This window comes from Mastomys coucha, unplaced genomic scaffold (genome assembly GCF_008632895.1).
Source record: "Mastomys coucha isolate ucsf_1 unplaced genomic scaffold, UCSF_Mcou_1 pScaffold5, whole genome shotgun sequence".
NCBI lineage: Eukaryota > Metazoa > Chordata > Mammalia > Rodentia > Muridae > Mastomys > Mastomys coucha.
Window position 1 is genome coordinate 54135652 of NW_022196911.1, and position 19616 is coordinate 54155267.

General features: G+C 52.6%; 2 protein-coding genes across 17 annotated transcripts in view; one reads left to right on the forward strand and one right to left on the reverse strand.

Moving 5' to 3' along the window:
* Trim11 (tripartite motif containing 11) overlaps nucleotides 1–15186 on the forward strand; it is a 22677-nt gene extending 7491 nt beyond the window's left edge. Inside the window, exons 2-7 of one of the 3 annotated variants that reach the window (XM_031354207.1) lie at nucleotides 1844–1939; nucleotides 2594–2824; nucleotides 9256–9278; nucleotides 9360–9460; nucleotides 10754–11200; nucleotides 12588–15186. In XM_031354207.1, coding sequence (XP_031210067.1) covers nucleotides 1844–1939; nucleotides 2594–2824; nucleotides 9256–9278; nucleotides 9360–9460; nucleotides 10754–11200; nucleotides 12588–12598 — 909 coding nt within the window. In that variant the 3' untranslated portion in view covers nucleotides 12599–15186. Of the gene's footprint in view, nucleotides 1–1843; nucleotides 1940–2593; nucleotides 2825–9255; nucleotides 9279–9359; nucleotides 9461–10753; nucleotides 12143–12587 lie in introns of those variants that run through there. The other 2 variants (XM_031354206.1, XM_031354205.1) reach the window with 2 other exon arrangements.
* Obscn (obscurin, cytoskeletal calmodulin and titin-interacting RhoGEF) overlaps nucleotides 15058–19616 on the reverse strand; it is a 147538-nt gene continuing 142979 nt past the window's right edge. For 12 of the 14 annotated variants that reach the window (XM_031354173.1, XM_031354174.1, XM_031354179.1 and 9 more), the window contains 11 exons: nucleotides 19259–19339; nucleotides 19005–19115; nucleotides 18719–18886; nucleotides 17906–18028; nucleotides 17588–17758; nucleotides 16970–17054; nucleotides 16542–16781; nucleotides 16099–16322; nucleotides 15834–15909; nucleotides 15484–15633; nucleotides 15129–15306 (listed from right to left, as the gene is read on the reverse strand). In XM_031354173.1, the coding sequence (XP_031210033.1) occupies nucleotides 15129–15306; nucleotides 15484–15633; nucleotides 15834–15909; nucleotides 16099–16322; nucleotides 16542–16781; nucleotides 16970–17054; nucleotides 17588–17758; nucleotides 17906–18028; nucleotides 18719–18886; nucleotides 19005–19115; nucleotides 19259–19339 (1607 nt within the window). Of the gene's footprint in view, nucleotides 15307–15483; nucleotides 15634–15833; nucleotides 15910–16098; nucleotides 16323–16541; nucleotides 16782–16969; nucleotides 17055–17587; nucleotides 17759–17905; nucleotides 18029–18718; nucleotides 18887–19004; nucleotides 19116–19258; nucleotides 19340–19616 lie in introns of all 14 variants that reach the window. The other 2 variants (XM_031354168.1, XM_031354166.1) reach the window with 1 other exon arrangement.

Genomic DNA, 19616 nt, shown 5'->3' on the forward strand with positions numbered 1-19616 from the left:
GGGGGGGGGGGTGCTGGCCTGCATGGTTACGGGTCACTTGATCCTGTGAGGGGGTCGGGATGTAGCCTGCCTTATTCCAGGATGAGATGCACGTGCATTCTGGGAAAAACCGGGTGTTGGTGACAGGTTCACTTTTTGGCTCTGGGACCATGAGTGAGTAATATCCAGAGAGGCGCCTCCAGTTCTCCAGTTAGAACCAAAGAGATGGGAGGAGGGTTCCCATAGGCAGGAACTGGGAGCTGAGGGGAGAGCCCGGGCCTATCCCAAGGCCTCCTGGACTTTGCTGCTCTCTCACCACACCCAGGGTAGGAAGTCTGCATCGTTACCTAACCAATGGTGGGGTTGCTTGCAACCAGAGCTCGAGGCCTTTGCTGAAGCTTGTGCATGCTGCTACTGCCTTACAGCTATTTAAAACACTGTTCCTGACTTCAGCATTGAAAACAGGGGCTGGAAAGATGGCTCAGGCAGTTACAGGAGCTCACTGCTCTTCCAGATTGCTGGAGTTCCGTTAGAACTCCAGCCCTAAGGAGATCTGACCTGTCTGGCCTCTACAGGCGTGGCCATTTAAGGGCACATTCCACTTGCTGACATTCATAATCAAAATAATAAAGATATTTTTTTAAATGAGAAAATGGCTGGGAGTGGTTGCTTATATCTGTCATCCCAGCTACTACGGAAGGTAAGGCAGGAAAATCAAAGTTCAGGGCCTACTATAAATTCAAAGCCAGTGTAAGACCCTGTTGCAAACTAAAAAAGAGGGCTAGGTGTAACTCACGAGGTCCAGGGTTCCAGGAGAAAACACTGGAAAGACTTAGGCAGAGCTTGGAACGCAACCTGGAGGTGTACAGGATGGTGGGGGCGGAGTGAGGGGATACGCCTGAATTTTCGAGAGTAAGGCAGCCTCTGGGATAGGCCTGTGGCTTCTGCCACAGCCCTGATGAGGGCTGAGCCCCACTGGCAGCTCAGTTTCATCCCTTCTACCTGAGCTGACTTCATGGTCTCCCCAGCACTTTGTCCAGGCCTGGAGTTGATGAGGATTGGATTGATATAAAGACCCTAGAGGAGACTAGCACGTATAGAAATGCTTACTATTCTGTGGTACACAGACCAGCAAGAGACTGGGAAAGGAAACTGAACCGGGTCTGACCTAGGAAAATATCGCCAGACCATGAGGTACTCTGAGGAAAGGCGCTGTGGAAGCCATACCTAGTTTGAACCCTGATGGTGCATTCCCACTCTGTCTTATAGACAGCATGTCTAATAAGGACTATTTCCTGGCTCATCAGTGGCCCCCTTCTGGGTGTATTCTCATGTTTCCAGAAGGTGGAGCAGGAACGCTCTGATCCCATCCAGAGAGCCTTACTCTCATGTCCCAGTGGTGGTGGAATTTTGGGGGACACACTCAAGTCTTAGCCACTGACCTGCTGTGAGCCCTTGTGACCACAGCTGGGAAGAAGAGGAAGGGAGAAAAGGTGGGTCTTCAGTGCCAGCTTGGTAGGTGTGTCCTGTTGAGAGAGCCTGGACACGCCTACCAAGCACACAACAAGCTGGCTCGGGGCCATGGGGCTGAGAACTAAAAGTAAGGAGAAATCTCAACTATGACAGTCTGTGAATTTGGGAAAGGGGAAGCGCACCAGAGGGGTTACTGCCAAGTCAGGAGGGTACCTGCCAATTGGTGGGTGTTAGACCTACCATTGTCTGGACAGATTTCACTTGGTCCAATGGGGAAGAGGTTGAGATAGGAGGTCAGGAGGGGAAAGGCAGACTTCTGTGTCTGGGCCCCTCCTATCGGGCCTGATGACTCTTGGGATTCTCATGGCACCACTGGTCTCCATCCCACCAGGGGAGGCTGGAGAAGTCACTGGAGCACCTGCGGAAACAAATGGAAGATGCGACGCTGTTCCAAGCCCAGGCCGAGGAAACCTGTGCCTTGTGGCAGGCAGGTGCTGGGTCTGGGGTGAAGGAGGGAGCATCAAGTCCGTAGCCGGTTTAGTCGGTTGCCAGACTAGCCTCACTGAGACACACCAGCTGGACGGAGTGCATGGGTGTGCGTGTAATAGAGGGTGTATTCGATTCTGTCCTCCGTTAAGTGCCTGTCGTGGGGTCCTGGTATGCTTGAGTTCAGAGTTATGGAAGGAGCAGCCGTGAGGATTCCCAAGAGTAGATTCGGGCGGATGTCAGGAACAGGCTAGGTACAAGGAGGTGTCCAGTAGCGGCATTTAGGAGTCAGGGAGGTATTTGGCATTGGGGTAGACTTAGTCTGTCTAGCTGTGGGGTGGCATCTTTGTCCGGCTGACACCCAGGGGCTGGGCTTGGAGCCTCTGTGACAGATGCTGAGTGTGACTGGTCCCAGGAATGGATCTCGGGTCTGGGTAGCCAAAGGTGGTAGACTGGCGGTCGGAGGGCTCAAGGGTGGTGGGTTTGGGTTGGTGTTCCAGCCCCAGGTGACAGACTGGATGAGCTGTCAGGTATTAGGGTCTGGGCAGCTTCTGGTGCTATATTCTGTGACCAGCCTAGAGTGGAGCATTCCAAGGGGTCAGTCCCTGGTCTGGCATCAAGTTTCTCCCTCAGCTGTCCCTCTTGTGCCCTGCAGAAGATGGTGGAGAGCCAGAGGCAGAATGTGCTGGGTGAGTTCGAGAGGCTGCGCCGCCTGTTGGCAGAGGAGGAGCAGCAGCTGCTGCAGAAGCTGGAGGAAGAGGAGCTGGAGGTCCTGCCCCGCCTGCGCGAAGGTGCTGCGAGGCTCAGCCAGCAAAGCTCGCAGCTGGCAGCCCTCATCTCAGAGCTTGAGAGCCGCTGCCAGCTGCCAGCGCTGGGTTTACTGCAGGTGAGTGGGCCGGATGGAATGGACTGGAGGTCCCCAAGGGGACCATGGAGTGTGCACCCCGTATCCCCAACCCCGCTGCTTCCTCTCCAGGCACACAGGCTCTGTATCTGCCTGCTGCTGGGCTGTCACGGGACTTGCAGTACATCCCCCAAGTCCCAGCCACTTGCATGCCTTCTGCCCCTCCCCCACTGACCATGACCATGCTGCCACCTAATGAGTCACACGGTGCTCTGTGAGAGAGAGAGGGAAAAAGAGGAGACAGACAGGCAGGCAGAGAAGGTGCTGGCAAAGAATTCAGAATGAGAAAGCATTTGTTCATAACAGACTCGAGTCTGCAGAGAGCCTGCCCTCCCAGTCTTTCCTGTAAACCTCCACAGCAGCTAAGATAGGCGACCGAAAATGTGTTCTTTGGCGTCCATGAAAATGGGTGCCAGCCCCAAGGCTCCCAGTGGGGATGCTCCAGTTCCTTGAACAAAAGGCTGCAATGTCGTGTATCCGCCGCACACATCCTCTGCTTGCCTTCCATGAGGACTAGCTGGACTGAAATTCTGAACGTGCTGTTAAGTAGCTGCTGTGCAGTTAGGGGGTAACCAGAAGAGTGTCATGTGTTCAGCCCAGATGTGGTTTCACTTTTAATCTACAGTTGGTTGAGTCCACAGGTGCAAAGCTAGGACGTACACTGAGGCGGCCACATAAGAAGTCCCCGCAGTTAGCTTCCCATTCTCTCAAGCTGACCACAGTTGCTATCCTCAGTGGACACAGCCATGTGGGCGTGGCTCAGCCTGTGTGCTTTAGGGGAGGGGCAGGCTAGGACTTGTTTCCCGGACCCCTGAGAGCTCTCGGTAGAACTTCAGGCCCAGCCCCTTCAGCTTGTGATCTACAGTACATGCTCTGCACTCAGCCCTGGGTGTTCAAGTGTGTATAGGATGCTGTCTCTGTCCTTCTCTGTTCTAACAGTGTGAGACAGGGGAGTTGAGGTCAAACAACAGCCTCTGAGAGGGGCTCTCAGGACCCTCAGGGCAGATCACCTCAGGAAGGTGCTCCGTGACCCCCCATGGTGGGGAGTACATTTGATGTGCGTCTGGAGGGAGACAGTCAAACTGTAGCTGGTCCCTTAGCTCTCAGCACCTATTCTCTCCCTCTCCATTTCTCCCGCCTCTCTTCCCCCTTAGAATTTTTCCTAAGTTGTGAGCTCCAGCCTTGTTCTTCCCTAGATCTTAGCTTCTCTTCATGTCCCCCAAACCAGAACACTTGGGTCCCCCTACACTCTGTCTCAGGGTAGTCTAGATGACCATGAAACATGGCGCTTAGTTCTAGGGCCCTTCAGCAGGCTCAGGACCTAAGTCTCCCCATTTGTCCAGTGATCATTGATGAGATTCAGGGGTGACTGCTGTGGGGTCCACTGATCCCTTCCTTAGGGGTTCGGCTATGCGTTGTCCTCCCCCATGCCCCAGTGCCATCTACCTAGTATATAGATTCAGGGGTCTGAGACTGACCCTCGGCCTTCCATGCAGGACAGAGGCAGTGTGTTCCCTCTTGGGCCCAGGTGCTAGCTAGGTGCACAGCAGGGACTGGGAAGAGGCACCTAGGGACTTCAGTCTTTCCCGAGCTGTCATGGTTAGAGCCTGACAGACAGAAATGCTCTGTGAGCTCCTGGAGGGAGGACTAGGGGGCCAGAGAAGAATAAAGACTGAGGCCTGTGTCAGTAAAGCAGGGTCCCTGACAGCCAGGCAGCAAGGAGAGGCCCTGGGGTTGGAGTGCTAAGAGTGTTTTGTGTGTTTAACTAACAGCTAATGCTCATGGGTATTTTATTTCTGGGGTACAGCGTGATGTTTCTCCATGTGTGTACAGCCTTCTGTACTGATTAAATCAGGGTCACTGACGTGCCTCTCAACCTGGTCTTTTTGTCTTTTTTGTTTTTGAGTGCTGAGCCCATTCAGATCTCAGCTGTGGGAGAAAGTCCCACAAGGCCCTGCTCCTCCTTGAAGATGCAGATACACTGCTGAATGTTGCTAGGGAAAGGACCACTTTGGGCTTTTGAGTGATGTACCCCTGATCAGATGCCCATACTCTTGTCGCTGGTACAGACAGTAAATAGGAAAAACCAAACTTGTCTCGCGGTGCATCAGACGTGATAGGGTACAGAGTGTTAGCCACCGTCAGCCTCCTGGGCTGTAGGAAAACAAAATGCTGGAAAATGTTTGGAAGAAGAGGTGACTTGGAAATGGGGGTGCAGGGGTCTGTGTGAGCACCAGATTTGGATTCGTCCCTGGTTGTTTCAGCCATCCACTCATCTCACACCACCAGGCTGCCTCGATGTCACCTGTGTCTGTCCCCACCCTTGTCCTGTTTGTCTCCCACCACTGCCTGCTCCCTGCCTGCTCCTCTTCCCACCCTGGTCCCCATTCTTACCAAGCTTTGCTGGGAGAGTTCTTTGCCACCTGCTGGGTGGGTTACGCCCACGTCTTGGGGTTAGGAGAGCGGCCCTTGCTTCCTTCTGTCCCTGTGAGCTGCTGTTCATTGGCTGTGGTGAAAGAAGGAGGCCCAGGGGAATCCACGCTCTGATTTGCAGGGTCCTTCTGCCAGATCTCTAACGCTTGTGGTGTGGTCTCCTTTGACCTTCTGGGCAAGCATCACTCACAGATGAGGGCTGGGGACATGGAACCCATCCATGGAGGCCGGTGGCCTAGTCAATGTGCTCTATAGCATTGGGTAATTTTCTTTCCTCAACAGATGTGTCTGAGGAGGCCCCTTCCCTACCTTGGAGGCCAAGGCTCTCCTATCACCCTAGCAAGGAAGGCCTTGTGCCATCCTTGCCTCAGGCTATGTGAGGCAATACCCGCAGCATACCTGCCTCCAAATGGGTAAGGGGCAGATTTCTGCTCCTTTACCCACATCAGGCTCATTGTGCTCCTGGCCCATGTACTCACCCATGTTTTCCAGGGAATACACCTTTGACTTCAGAGCCCTCCCTTTTAGCAACTTGAAAGTATGATCCTATCTGCAGAAACCATCCCCCATGACAGGGACATGTGTTTATCATGTCTGTGGCAAAAAGGCCAAGGCTTGTGGGAGCTGGCCAACTGCCTGTGTCACCCAGCTCTACTGAAAGTAAGTACCACAGGAACACATTTACACAAGGAACTTTATTTCCTTATGATATTAGGGGCCAGAAGTAGAGGGCCAGGGTGTCAGTGGGCTCAGTGCGTTAACTTATTTTGTTTCCATGAAACACCCAAGGCTAGGGGCCGAAAGTCCTGCTGGTGGCTTGGGTGTGTTATATTATGGCAATGACATCATACTGTAAGGACAAGAACAAGGGAGATTGCTTGGTGAGACAAGGAGGATGGAGGAGAAGAAAAGATCAATGCTCTTAACTCTCAAAAGAGCTAACCAGGGTCCTTGTGAATTGTAGTATATTAATTCCTTCCAAGGGTAAGCCCCCACACCACTTCTTAACATCCTCACAGGGACCAACTGTCTACACCATGTCTAGGAAGACAGTCACCACAAACCATAGAGGTCTCTCAAGGTCTCTCTCCTGGCTCAGAGACCTCCATCTTCTCCCATGCTCTCACCTCTCACTCCTCTGCGTGTCTGTCCTTGTGCAGGTCACCAGTCACAGCTGTCTATCATAGAGCCTGCTCTAGAGAGACAGAGACTCTGGGTCGTCTATCATAGAGCCTGCTCTAGGGAGACAGAGACTGAGTCAGCAGGAGCTTTTATTTCCCCTCATGTTTGGCAGGGCTGAGCAGAGGCAGCAGGCAGGAGGAGGCAGCAGCACACGCACTCAGGTGTCCTTGCGTATGGGCCTTGGACCTACAAGTGTTACATTTCTTAGGGGCCGCAGCTTCTGGGCAGGCCTGGATATCAGGATTCCTTGACCCTCAACACCAGTCAGTGTTGAACGCTTGGCCCAACGCCTCCCTCAGGCCCTTGACATCTCCCAGGACCTGTTGCTGGTGGCCAGGATCTGAGGTTTCTGGTATCTTAAACCCATTTGTTTTTTAGCTGAGTCTCATTGTCCTCTCTCTGTGTCTTTCTGCGTATTGCCACCCTTCTTCCTTCTCAGCCAGCTGACCAGGCAACATCTACTATCTCTGTGGCTTCTTTTTAGATATCACCAGCTCAGCCGGTGTGACTCAATGAGGTGAAAAGAGACCACTAGGAGGGAGTCTTTTGTTGACCTGTTGGAATCCTGGAGAAACAGACAGGAGGATGCCTCTGAACCCACCACATACCACGGGAGCTGAACAGCCATTTGAAGTAGAGACAGGATTTTATATCAGCTAGCAGCAGTTGCAGCCTCCCACTAGGCCACCAGGGGGCGTGCTCCTCCCCCCAAGTACCTGAAGGCAGAGTCTTAGAGGCTGTTTGCTGAGGCTGCTCCCGCAGGAGCAGAGAGGGTCTGTTGCAGTCTTTGCACAGTTGTGGACGATGTGGAGTGCTGAGATGACATTTGGGTAGTTAGGGCAGCAAGCAGGAGTCCAACAGCTGCCAGTTAGGGAATAAATGGCCCATTCTTTAGCATCTTTGCAAATCTTCGGAAAAATGAATGTTAGAAGTGCTAACAATAAGACTTGAAGTGATTAGCACTAACAGTGATTTTTTTTTTTTTTTAAAGATTTTATTGGTTCCCTAAAGTTCCATACACCCCATGCAGTAGGTCTTGAGCACATCCACTCCAGCTCTCTTCCCACTCCCCGGCACTCCCCCAGCACACGCTTTTGCCACCTTCTTGTCCTCTTCTCTCCCTCACTGTCTTTATTTAGATGACCCACTGAGTCCAGTTTGTGTTGCCCATATATGCTGGGTAACCTAACAGCAGCCTAATGCACAACACGCCCCCAAACACACACACACACACACCCTCTTCCTCTCTCTCTCACACACACACACCCTCTTCCCCTCTCTCTCTCTCTCTTTCTCTCTCTCTCTCTCTCTCTCTCCCCTACCTCTCTCTCTCTCTCTCTCTCTCTCTCTCTCTCTCTCTCACACACACACACACACACACACACACACACACACACACACGCTGGACTTACTGACTGGCTTGATCTTGTGCAGGTAAGCACAGCTGCTGTGAGTTCCTAGGTGCCATGTCTAGAAGACAGCATTTCACAGCTCTCCTCTCCATTCTCATGTCCCCCTCCTCGCTCGCCTGTGGTCTCCATCCTCACGTCCCAGTCCCCCTCCCCGCTCGCCTGTGGTGGGGAGCCTGCTGGGGTTGTGCATGCAGACACATTTCACAGCTCTCCTCTCCATCCTCACATCCTCACATCCTCCTCCCCACTCGCCTGTGGTGGGGAGCCTGCTGGGGGCGTGCATGCAGACACAGATGACTGACTCACTTAGGGTTGAGCAGTGCTCACTCATTCTTGGCACTTTAACTAGTTTGGAGGCTCAGCATTGACTGCTGTGCGCTGGAGAGAGAAGCTTCTCCTGCCAAGGTGAGAGCAGCAGTTATCCGTGGATATAAACAGAAATACACAGTTTAATAAAACAACAGTAGTATGTTGCCCTGTAGGGCCTGCAGCCTCCCCAGCCTTACCAGGCATGAATTCCTCCTGTGAAGTAGGCCTCACACCTATTGAAAGCAGTCGGGTACCCCACAGCCTCCATGCCACCGTTGTAGCAGTGGGCACATGGTGCCTTGGCATTGCACCATGCTCAGCCTCTGAGTGAGGCTATTGATGATTTGGGTACTAGCCATCAGGGGAGGAATTTCCAGGTCAGTTCAACTTGGTTTTCTGTGACCTTCAACCACTGTGTGCTGAGTCTCCAGCAGCAGGGGCTTACCTTCTCATTAAGACAGTTAAGCAAGAGCAATGGTAAGCCTGTGTTTGGGGGGCATATGTGGCTTCTCTATACATGGATATATATAATAGTAATTTTGGACAGCCTGACTCTGTCCTGAACGACAGTTCCATTCCAAGGTTTGGGGGAGGAAGGGACAGAGTTTGGTCACTGACTGAAAAATACTGTTGTGGGATTAGATGTATAGACACAGAAGGAAGAAAACCAAGGGATGGGATCAAGTTGGGGCACCTGTGGGACATTGAGGGGGCAAGAGGACACAGTGGGATCACAGGCTGGACTTCTAGTAAAGCGCCTACCCCATCTAGGGGGCAAGTACGAATGCCTGCCTGTCCTTAGAGTGACAGGGAGTCTACTTGGGATTCTGTAGACAGAGAAGACAGTGACCCATCATTTGCTGTAAGTGAGAGGAAGAAGCAGAACTTGATCTAGACCCGGTCTCCTCTTCCAGGAGATGTCGACACAGGGCTCTAGACCCCTGCAGCATTCCTGTATCTGGGCTGTTATCAGACCCACTTGCATGTGTGTCTGTCACATGGGGCTGGAGTGATCTGGGGAGAACCAGGACCAGGTGACAAGCCTTAGTACTGAGTGCATACTTTCTTCCCCTACAGGACATTAAGGACGCCCTGTGCAGGTATGAGCCTGGGCATCTGGGCAGGATGTGGGTGGGCCCCAGCTGCTGGCCCCAAGCATGAAGCTGAGCTGTCCCCTGTAGGGTGCAGGATGTGAAGCTGCAGCCTCCAGCAGTGGTGCCCATGGAGCTGAGGACCGTGTGCCGGGTCCCAGGGCTGGTGGAGACCCTGCGGAGGTTCCGAGGTGGGTGTACAGTCCTGGGAGCGGAGCTGTCGGGAGCCCCAGGACTTAACATTGATCCAGTAGCTTAGAACAGCAGTTCTAGAAACTTCCCTCTGCTTTAGACATTATACAGTGTATGTATTTTCTAAACTAAGCAATTCTCCATCAGGCCAAGTTCCACAGGACTGACCTACTTCAGAGGCTACTTTTAAGACCCAGGAGACATCCATATCTCTGTCTCCCTGCTCTTACGCCAGAGCCCCCACAACCTCTATCCAATGCTAGGTGATTTGCTAGGTGGCTCACAAAATCCAGGAGTCATTTTGCTTCGTATTAATAGTTTGCTAAAGAAGCTGCAGTTAAGGAAGAGACGGTGGGTAAGGCTGGAGGGAGGGATGAAGCCTTCCCGTGCTCTCTGCACATGCCCTCCTATGCTTTAAGGACTGTCCCTTCAGCTCACTGTTCCCTTGGACCCAACCTGTGAGGAGCTTTTAGGGATGTTCTGCTCTGTGGGCATAGTATGCCAGATGATTGTGAGCAAACTTGACCCCTGGCTCCTATCTTCTCCCTGGAGCCAATGAATGAGGCTAAAATTCCTTCTGTCCCACAGCTGGCTTGTGGTGGCCAACACCATCCTGAAGTGATCAACAGACCCCACCTGAGCCACCTTAGGAACATAAAGCTCAAGTGTGATGTCAGGGGACTCTTAGGATTGGCAAAGCAGATTTTCAGGTCCTCTCTGGAGCCAGGGATGGACTCTGCTGTTAAGTCTTGATTGTCTGGGGGCTGCTGCCCTTGCTTCTAGCCAAAGGTTGACTGTATGTGGGCCATGCCAGGCCCAGAGGTAGGTAGACCAGAAATCATCTGGGACTGTGGTCTGGGAGGAAACAGCAGCCCTCCTCCTGAGCAGTTGTGTTACCCCGGGAGCCACCAGAACGCTGTGGGGCCTAGGGTGTAGCTGCAACCCAAACCCACAGTCTTCTGTTAGAGAGTGAAAGGAAGAACAAATGTGGAAAGTGGTCAGGACATGGTGGGGGCAGAAGACCATCCTGGACTCAGCAAACCCCATCCTGGGCTGCGTGAGACCCTCTCAAGAAGGTGAATGAAAATGCAGTCAGGATGCCCTGATATCAGAAGCAGATGCGGGACTGCTTTCTAGAGCTGACATAGAGCTAGGTGTTTTCTCCCAGGGAAGAGTTCTCTGGGGGTAGTTACTTAAGCCTGAGGCTCCGGAAAATAGTCCGGAGCATGGACTGCCAGGAGAGGTTTGGCTGATGCTAGAGCAATGGGGGTTGACCTCAAGCCTTTACACAGGGGACATAACCCTGGACCCAGACACCGCCAATCCGGAGCTGGTCTTATCTGAGGACCGGAGAAGTGTGCAGCGTGGTGAGCAGCGGCAGGCCCTACCTGACAGCCCAGAGCGGTTTGACCCAGGACCCTGTGTGCTGGGCCAGGAGCGCATTACCTCCGGCCGCCACTACTGGGAGGTGGAAGTCGGGGACCAGACCAGCTGGGCACTTGGCGTGTGTAAAGAAACTGTCAACAGGAAGGAAAAAGGGGAGCTGTCAGCTGGCAATGGGTTCTGGATCCTGGTGTTCCTGGGAAGTTTCTATAATTCCAATGATCGGGCCTTCTCCCCACTACGGGACCCTCCCAAGCGTGTGGGGATTTTTCTGGACTATGAAGCTGGTCATCTCTCATTCTACAGTGCCACAGATGGATCGCTGCTGTTTATCTTCCCTGAGACCTCCTTCTCAGGTACACTCCGGCCCCTCTTCTCACCTCTGTCTAGCAGCCCGACCCCTATGACCATCTGTAGGCTGATAGGTGTATCTGGGGACAGCCTTGGTCCACAGTGACCCAAACCTTCTAGGAGAGTCCTTCACCTCTTCTGGTCCTTTGTCCTGGCCATGCAGAGACCCAGGAGCCAGCTGACATCCTGTGAGCATTAGGAGGAACACATGATGCCTTTCTGACCACACGTGGGAAACACAAGTTCTTAGTCTCAGAGACAGTATTGGTGAGAGTATACTGGGCTGGGCTCTGCCCTCATGCCGGGGATCCTCCCCACCTCTGATGCCACTTAGTGCCGAAAGCTCTCACCAAAGCACTAAGTCCCATGTATCACCAGCACCTCAGACTCTGGGTTCCTGTAATGTCATAGAGCTTTCCAGAAGTAATCAAGGCTTGTCCACACTGCTGTGCAGCAATCTGGCCTGCTGGCCTGCCAAGTGCGCCACACAGTCCCTGAAGCGATACTGAGTAAGGTTAGGTAGGGAGTCAGCTTCAAGCTCACCAGCATCTCAGGATTTGGTCTAATAAACAGGAAGGCTGCTCAGAGTCCTGACCTTGCTGGGTGTGGCTACAAAGAGCGGACAGCAGCCTGGCCCCAGAGATGAAACCGTCTAGTGGGGGCTGAATCCTAAAGGAGTATTCAGCACATGAGAGGCCCAGAAATGGAGCTCAGAAATGACACTTGAACACACCCTTCTGTTCTGGGACTTGTCTGGTTTTGCCCTCAAAGGGCGCCCCTGGTGGCTGGCTGTGGTACACGGCCCCTGGCTGCCTGCTTTGCAGCCTGAGCTGCACAGTCCCATGCGCACAAGAACCAATAGTGACTGCTTTTGTATTACACTTTCGGGAGTTTTATCTTCTATTTATTGAAAGGAAAACATTTAAATAAACTCATCTGAAATAGTGTCTCTGCTTATCCTGCGGGTAAATAACCAAGACCTTGGCCTGGTAAAAGCACACACTGTTTTTGCAAAGTTTGAACCGAATGATTCCAACCCCCATGTTGGGTACCTTGTAACTCCTACTGAAAGGAATTATACACCCAGCTTCTAAGGGCATCTGCAGTCACGTGCTGCATAAACCCCTCTCTTAAACACACATTACTAAAAAATGTATTTAAAAGAAAACTTAAAAAGCTGACATGCCAGGCAGATAGATACGTGGTCACCGAAGAAGCCGGAGGTTCACAAGCCACCAGACCTAGGATGTATAACTCTTTCCCACACAGGCATGACAAAGTGGGGGTCCCATATGTTCTTTATCACATGTATGACACGCCAAAAGGACTTGGCTCCCTGGGGTTAGTAGGGACCTTGTGTAGCTCCTCAACTAGCCCTTTTCCTGTTACCAGCTTCATCTTGAGGACACCGTATGACACTTCTGTTTGTCCCAGGCAGGGAAAGTATACCAGGTAAGTACAGCACCTGGCTTGTGCAGCCACACTGGCTGTGACTTGTAAACAGTGTGCTGCATTTGTGATTTCTGGGGCAGGAGACCCTGGCAAACAGATAAGACCAACATGTGCTCCAAGCCCCTGCCATGGCTTTGGAGAAGAACAGGAGATGGGTCCTGAGGGAGGATGAAGTTCATGACCAAAGCCAAATACTGCCTTCTATAAGTCTGAAATGGTCCTTGTCCGGGGAATGTACATACAGCCAGAAACTCCCGTATTCTCATGGGGAGCACACTCCATGCAGTGAATGAGATTAAGGGCAGATAATGTAGTGGGTGAGCTCTGCTGGAGCCGGGACTGGGTCCTATCCCAGCAGTGGGGGAACTCTGAAATGAGACATTGCCAGAGAGCCAGATGTTGGTCGGGAAAGATCTCAGGAAAGCAGTGAGACCCTCCGATGTGGAGGCTCTCTAAGGTTCTTGGGAGCTACTCTCCTGTTGTGCTCCTCAGACCTAAGTCAAAGTCTTGTCACAGATTCCCACCCACACAATTTTAGCCAGCCTAAGTGAGTTAAAACTGTCTTCCTCAAGGACAAGTGCATTTAACTTCTAAGGCGTTGGTTCTCGACTTTCCTAATGTCCTTTAACACAGCTCCTCGCGTTGTGCCTCACCACCACCATATAATTATTTCAATGCTACTTCATAACTCTAACTTTGCTTCTGTTATGAATAGTAACATAAATATCTGATAGGCTCTAGGCCATCTCTCCAGCTCATTTGTTTCCTTGACAGTCTCTAACTGAAGCAAGATAGAACTTCGGTGTAGTTGCTGTTTTGAGGCAAAGTTTTACTATGTAGACCAGGTTGGCCTTGAGCTCAGAGCTACAGAGGACTAGCCACCACGCCTGGCCTCTCACTGTACTTCCGGTTTGCATTTCCCTGGTAGCTAAGGACATTGAATGTTTTCATGTGTTTATTGGCTATTTGTACCTTTTTTGACAGTTGTCTAACATTTTCATTGGTTAGATGATGTTTTTTATTATCTAGCCAATATTTTTATTATCTAACCAACTGTTCTTTATACAGTCTGGCTACTGCTCCTTTGTCAGATGACTAGCAAAGATGGCTCTCCTGTTCTGTAGGGTCTTTCCACTGGCCATTGCTTCCTTTGCTGGCCAGAAGCTATTGGATTATATGTTACCCATTTGTATCCCAGAAGGTTCCTACTTTGCTATGTACCCAGAGGCAGGGAGAGTCTGACGGGAAAGTGAGCTCTGGAGAGAGATGCTTGGTGTTTCTGGAATGCTTGCAGCCTACTGTTCAGAGATCTACATCAGGGCAGGTGGACTTGAAGTCAAAAGATTTCCACAGTATGTTTGCTTGTGTTGCTTTAGCTGTTAAGGGCCGATTTCCCTTATCTCGTTCTCCCACCCTCTGGTGTTCATAATTAACTTGAGGACATTTCAACTTGTCCTCTATCAGTGGCACAGTCAGGGACCCTCACCTGACTATAAGAAGTGCCACAGTCAGGGACCCTTACCAGAGGCAGTAATAGGAGCACAGACTTCAACTTTCAGCTCCCACGTTAGAAGATAAATAATTGTTTTCACATATCCAGCAGCCTCCAGTGCTGTATTACAACTGCAAACAAACTAAGGGTATGTCTCCGCTGCGTTGATTCTGCTGAGACCAGGACAGAGGCAATGGGAAGACTGAGGGTGGCCTGGGTTTTACCATGGCCTCAAGTCAGCAACTCCAAGACAAGACCTCAATAAAGACTCCAGGAGGTTCATGGTCAGCAGTACACCTTGAATAGTCTCTTGGCACCCTTAATCCAAGAGCTAACACAACCAAGAAATTCAAGGCACACCTTGCACACATGGGCAGGAGAGAGATGGGTAGGTTCTTGTGAAGAGAAATAGCAGAGGCCCCAGGGGCTAATAGAAATGCATGAACAGCTGGGAGGAATGGGAGGGCATTACTAAGGCTTCAGGAGCCAAAGGTTCCTGCGACCTCCAGTTGTTGCCAGTCTGGCGTTTATCAGTTGACCCCAAAGTAATGGAAGTTCCCCACCCCCCAGGGAAGGGCACTCTCCAGAGGGGACACTTGTCTCCCAGATTTCAGACAGTTCTAACAGCCTGTTTTACAGAGCGTTTTGCAAGACAAAACTGAAACCCAGGTGACTGGTGGATGAGACTGCAGCTTGGCTGCTTAGCTGTGCCTACCCTTGGCCCTCTAAACTTTAATCTTTCGTCAGACGCTGAAGTTCTATTTGAGGGGGTTGCTGTATCTCAAGTGTCCCTCTTCCCGATGAAGCAACATTTTAATTGGCTTATTGAGGATGGGTGGTCGGACCTGACTTGAGGCAAGAGTTGTGATCCCTATGTTCCGTAACCCCAGGGAGGTGACTCAACGAAGCAGAACACTCTTTGGGCGTTTGGCATCTTTTATTGGCGGCTGTCCGCATGTGTGGCACATCAAGTTCTGTAGAGCTGGACCTCAGCGCACCTGGGCCAGGTTGTGCTTCTTGTAGAGGAGTGCCCGCCGCTTCTCGCGCTCCCGCACAAAGGCGCGCAACCGCACGGTGGGGAAGGTTACGGGCGTGGGTCGGGAGCCAGTGGGGCCCTCCTCTGTCAGCCACCCGCACTGCAAGCAGGTGGAAGCGCACGGGCGGCCCCTGAAGTAGAGAGTGGATCAGCGAGGGTCTGAGGTTTAGGCTGGACGGGTGCGTGGGGCGGGGTAAGACAAGCCTAGAGGGAAGGGCTACACGGTGGGTGGGGCTGGCGATGTGGGATGAACCGGCTAGAGCAGTGGAGGGGTTGGGGCAGGACGGAGCACAGGTTGAGCTTCTTACCAGGGTTGAGCACATAATGAACTCTGCAGGAAGGCTACGGCACCCCCTGATAATCCTGCATAGCAGCGACTCAACCGAATGAGTCCCTTGCGCAAGCCTTTCTGCAGGTCGCGAGTCCCCTCGCTGCTCTCTGGATACTCGCCACTCAGCCTGCGTGGGTGAGAGGCACAGGAGACTCAGTTACCCTCGGATGGATAGGAGATACTGGGACATCGAGCTTCCCATCGAGGATGGAGTATCGGGACCAAATTAATCTCTGGATGTATTTGTGGGAGGGGGTGCACAGGGTTTGTAGCTTGACCCACCCACCCACCTAGCACAGCTTCCCCAGACACCTGTGAAGGACTCACATAATAAAGGCTGTTACACCAATTGCCCAGATGTCTGTCTGTGGAACAGCCCCTTGGCCTTCCAGAAGTTCTGGAGCTGCAGAGAAGCATGGGTGGACATGAGGTTGGGCACAGGAGGTGGATGCCAGTGGAGGAGCCAGCTGACATGCAGGGCATCTGGCTCTAGTGAGAGACTGGTGAATGTCAGTGGAGCTGGGAATGAGGGCGGACAGGTAGGGAAGAAGAATTTCCTCTCTGCCGGACAGATCAGGAGTCATATACATACCCATAGTCTCCAGGTAGTCTTTGAAGTTCTCAGGGGGTGGGACCTTCTCTTGGCCAAGACTCCGGGCATTCCCCAGGTCTATAACCTTAAGCAGGTTGTACTCAGTGACCATCATGTTCTCAGACCTCAGGTCTAGGTGCAGGATGTGTTGGGCATGCAGGTACTGGGTGGCACTCAGCATCTGCCACAGGTAGTCCTTCACGTCAGACTCTGAGTAGGAGTCCCTAGGGGCACAGGTGGCTCAGAACAGGCCCAAGGCAGGTAGAATGGGTATCCTGGCAGGGCTTGGCACACATGGGAAGATTGAGAATGGTGCCCTGGCAGGCCAGAAGGACCATCAGGTTCTTCTGAGTCCCAGCTAGATGGGGTCAGACAGTTCTCATAGTCCCTCCCAGAGCTCTGCTTGCATGACTGTCTCTCAGGCAGACCAGGCTACCCCTCACCTCTCTGCCAAAGAGGGTAACAGCTCAGGGCCAGAGCACAGCTCCAGGATGAGCACCAGGTGCCGGGGACTGAGGTAGGCAGCGTGGAGTTGGGCCAGATGTGGGTGGTGCAGTCTCTTAAGTGCCTCATATTCTCTTAGTACAGCTGTCTTGTCCTCAGGCTGGTAGGGAATGATCTTAGCAGCCAGCGCCCGCCCACTTGCCTTCTCCCTACACTGCCTCACCACACTGAAGCGGCCCCTGCAGGAAGGAAACATGGGGAGCTTGTGAGTCGCTCCCACACTAGAGCAGCAAGGACCAAGCTCGGGGAGCAGATAAGGGACCAACGACAGACATGCTGAGCAGTTGCACTGGAGTGTGGGCCATGGGAAGCCCCCAGGACAAACTGGGGGGACATTCACCCTCCCACCTCTACAAACACCCCGCACCTCCGGATCTGCATCTGGAAGGCAAAGGTCTTTGTGCTGGGGAGAAGCTGGGCTGGCCTCCCCGGGCTGCTTTCCTCCTCAGAGGCTGTGAGAAGTAAGAGAGGAGATCTAGTCACAGAGGGACATCCAGGCAGCCCCCTCCCTTCCACCATCTCTCAGTCCCTTCTGGAGCACTAAAAAAAATGGCCCTTTAAGCTCCCGTCACTTTGAACAACTAGCTTTGTGTGTATTGGAGGAGAAACTTAGATAGGGCAGGGTCACGATGGAATCTATTATCTTTAACAAATTGCATTCATGATAATGGCAGAGAACATTCCAGATGGAACTGGATAGCATCCACCGTTCTTGAGTCTATACCATCCATTTCTAATTAACCACAGCAAGACTTTTCCATCAAATGCAAACACAACACCTGGTAAAGTCAAAATCAACCATGATCAACTGCCAGGGTGACATGAGGAGGGTTGGTGAGCGAAGGGGGACAAGAGGACAATGGGATCCCCAGGGAGCACAAGCTTGGAATGCTGAATGCAGGCGTGCAGATCATTCATGGACAAAAGGATGTCTATGCCTGATCTGATGGCCACCCTTATCTGCCCCATCTGCCCCAAAGCTCACCTAGGTGGTTGGGTCCTCCGAGGAGGACCTGTTCTGAGGGGCTGCTGTAGGGGCCCATTCCTGCTTTGCTGACACATGCTGTCCGGAAGGTATACATGCCACCCCTGGACAGCTTGCCGGTGAGGTAGCAGCAGTCGGAGATGTCAGAGGCTAGGGTTGTCCAGCTGCCTCCTGACCACACAGGAGAGAGTAAGAAGCCATTGTGGAGAATCAAGGGAGCCCCTCTCCTGAGGCACAAACAGAGACAGAGAGCAGACACACAGCACCTTTCCATGCCAACCCTTCACAGAGTCCCAGGCCTCAGGAAGCCTTCTATACCTTCTATACAGCACTGCACAATGTAGGTCACCGGGCCACAGGATTCCACAGGCTTCCAGACCAGCAGCACTGCATCTGTGTATAGTTCTCCCACCTCCGGGCGTGGAGAAGACGAAGGGCGCTCTGCAAGAGCAACTCTGTGGTCAGCATGGACACTCAACCCTCAAAGAACAACCTCTGGCCACACCCGTCTCCCTCTCAACAGCTGCCAGGCCTGCCCTCTACTTGTTCTATGATTTGATGGAGAAGGGCTTCAAGCTAGGATGCATTGAAGAGGCTGGCACCTCTCCTAGTGTGGAGGTCCACCTGCCTGGCAGTCTCTGTCTAGATTCCTTTCAGCTAGCCAACTCACTGGGGTAACACTGGAGACCCTATGGAGTGGCCCTGGTTAGTGCCTCATCTCTCCCTGAGTGCCCTAGCCCAAAGCTAACAGGCCAATCAGTAATGGTCTCACAGCTAGGCCAATAGTTCCCCACCTTCGTCACTCTAAAAGCGCCCTTGGATGCTGTGTGAACCAGAAAGCAATACAGGAAGATGAGGTGGTGCAGTCACGAGAGGAAGTTCATATCTCAGGCATGTGTAAAGGCTTTCTGACTGGCAGTTGAGCACACAAAGAGACTCTTTGGCACTAGATGTGGCACTAGCAGCTTTATCTGCTTTTGACTTTTCTCAAGTTCCCTACAAGCCCCAAGTTCCACGGACCCTCAGCTAAGAAGCCAGTATTGTCTTGCTCACTAGGCAAAATGAGATGTCCTGGAACTCCCAAGCCCAGCCCTCATGGCCCGGTGGAGACTTCTGGTGTGGACCACACACCTGCTTTCCGGAGGACACCTGTGGTGACAGCTGTCCCCAGTGGATTGCTCACACAGCAGGTGTATGAGCCCAGATCCTCCTCTGTCACCACCAGGATGGTCAGCAGCTGGAAGTTCTTCAGGGTGGAAGAGATGAGGAGGTGGCCGCTGCTCTCCAGGAGGACCCCGTCTGTGACAAGACAGAGCCAGCCTTGGCTTTCCCCAGGACAGCCACAGCATCCTGTGGAGCCTGTGATTGCTGCTTGGCCACACCAATCCAGCACCCAGACTCCAGGACAGCTCCTTACCTTTGCTCCAGGTAGCCTGGGCAGTTGGCTGGGCCAAAACCTGGCAGGCCAGTGTCACTGATTGGCCCAGGACCACAGCCTCGTCTGAGAGTTCTCTTAGGAAGGATGGTGCTGAGAGGAGGCAAAAGAAGAGCCTTTGAGAGGAGACTGCCGGAGCAGTCTGGACCCCGTTCAGCTCCAACAGAAGCCTTCCAAGCTTAGACCTCTATACTAGAACCCCATACTGGACTCCCGCAGGTGTGATCCCTGCTTACCTTGGTCCCTGCCCTTTAGGCCTGAGAGCCGGAAAGAAGCTAGGCCTGCCTTCTTTCTGGGAGGCCCTTCCCTCTCAGGACCTAGTGGAAGAAAGAGGCCCAGGAGCTCAGGGGGGAGAAGCAGGATGGCACCAGCTTCCTCTACCTGGGAAATCTGCCCAGGGGAAGGACTAGGACTTCAGGGAATATGTAGGAAATCAAAACCAAACTTGCTGAAGTCATCCTCAACCTGGCAGGCTGCCAGGACACTGAGGCCCGAAGCATAGGGCATAGATAGATGCCTGAGGGGTGGCTGGGAGGCTGGCCCTGGGGTAAGGAAAGTCAGAGGTCATGGAGGCTCTGAAGATGAAGGGCTCTG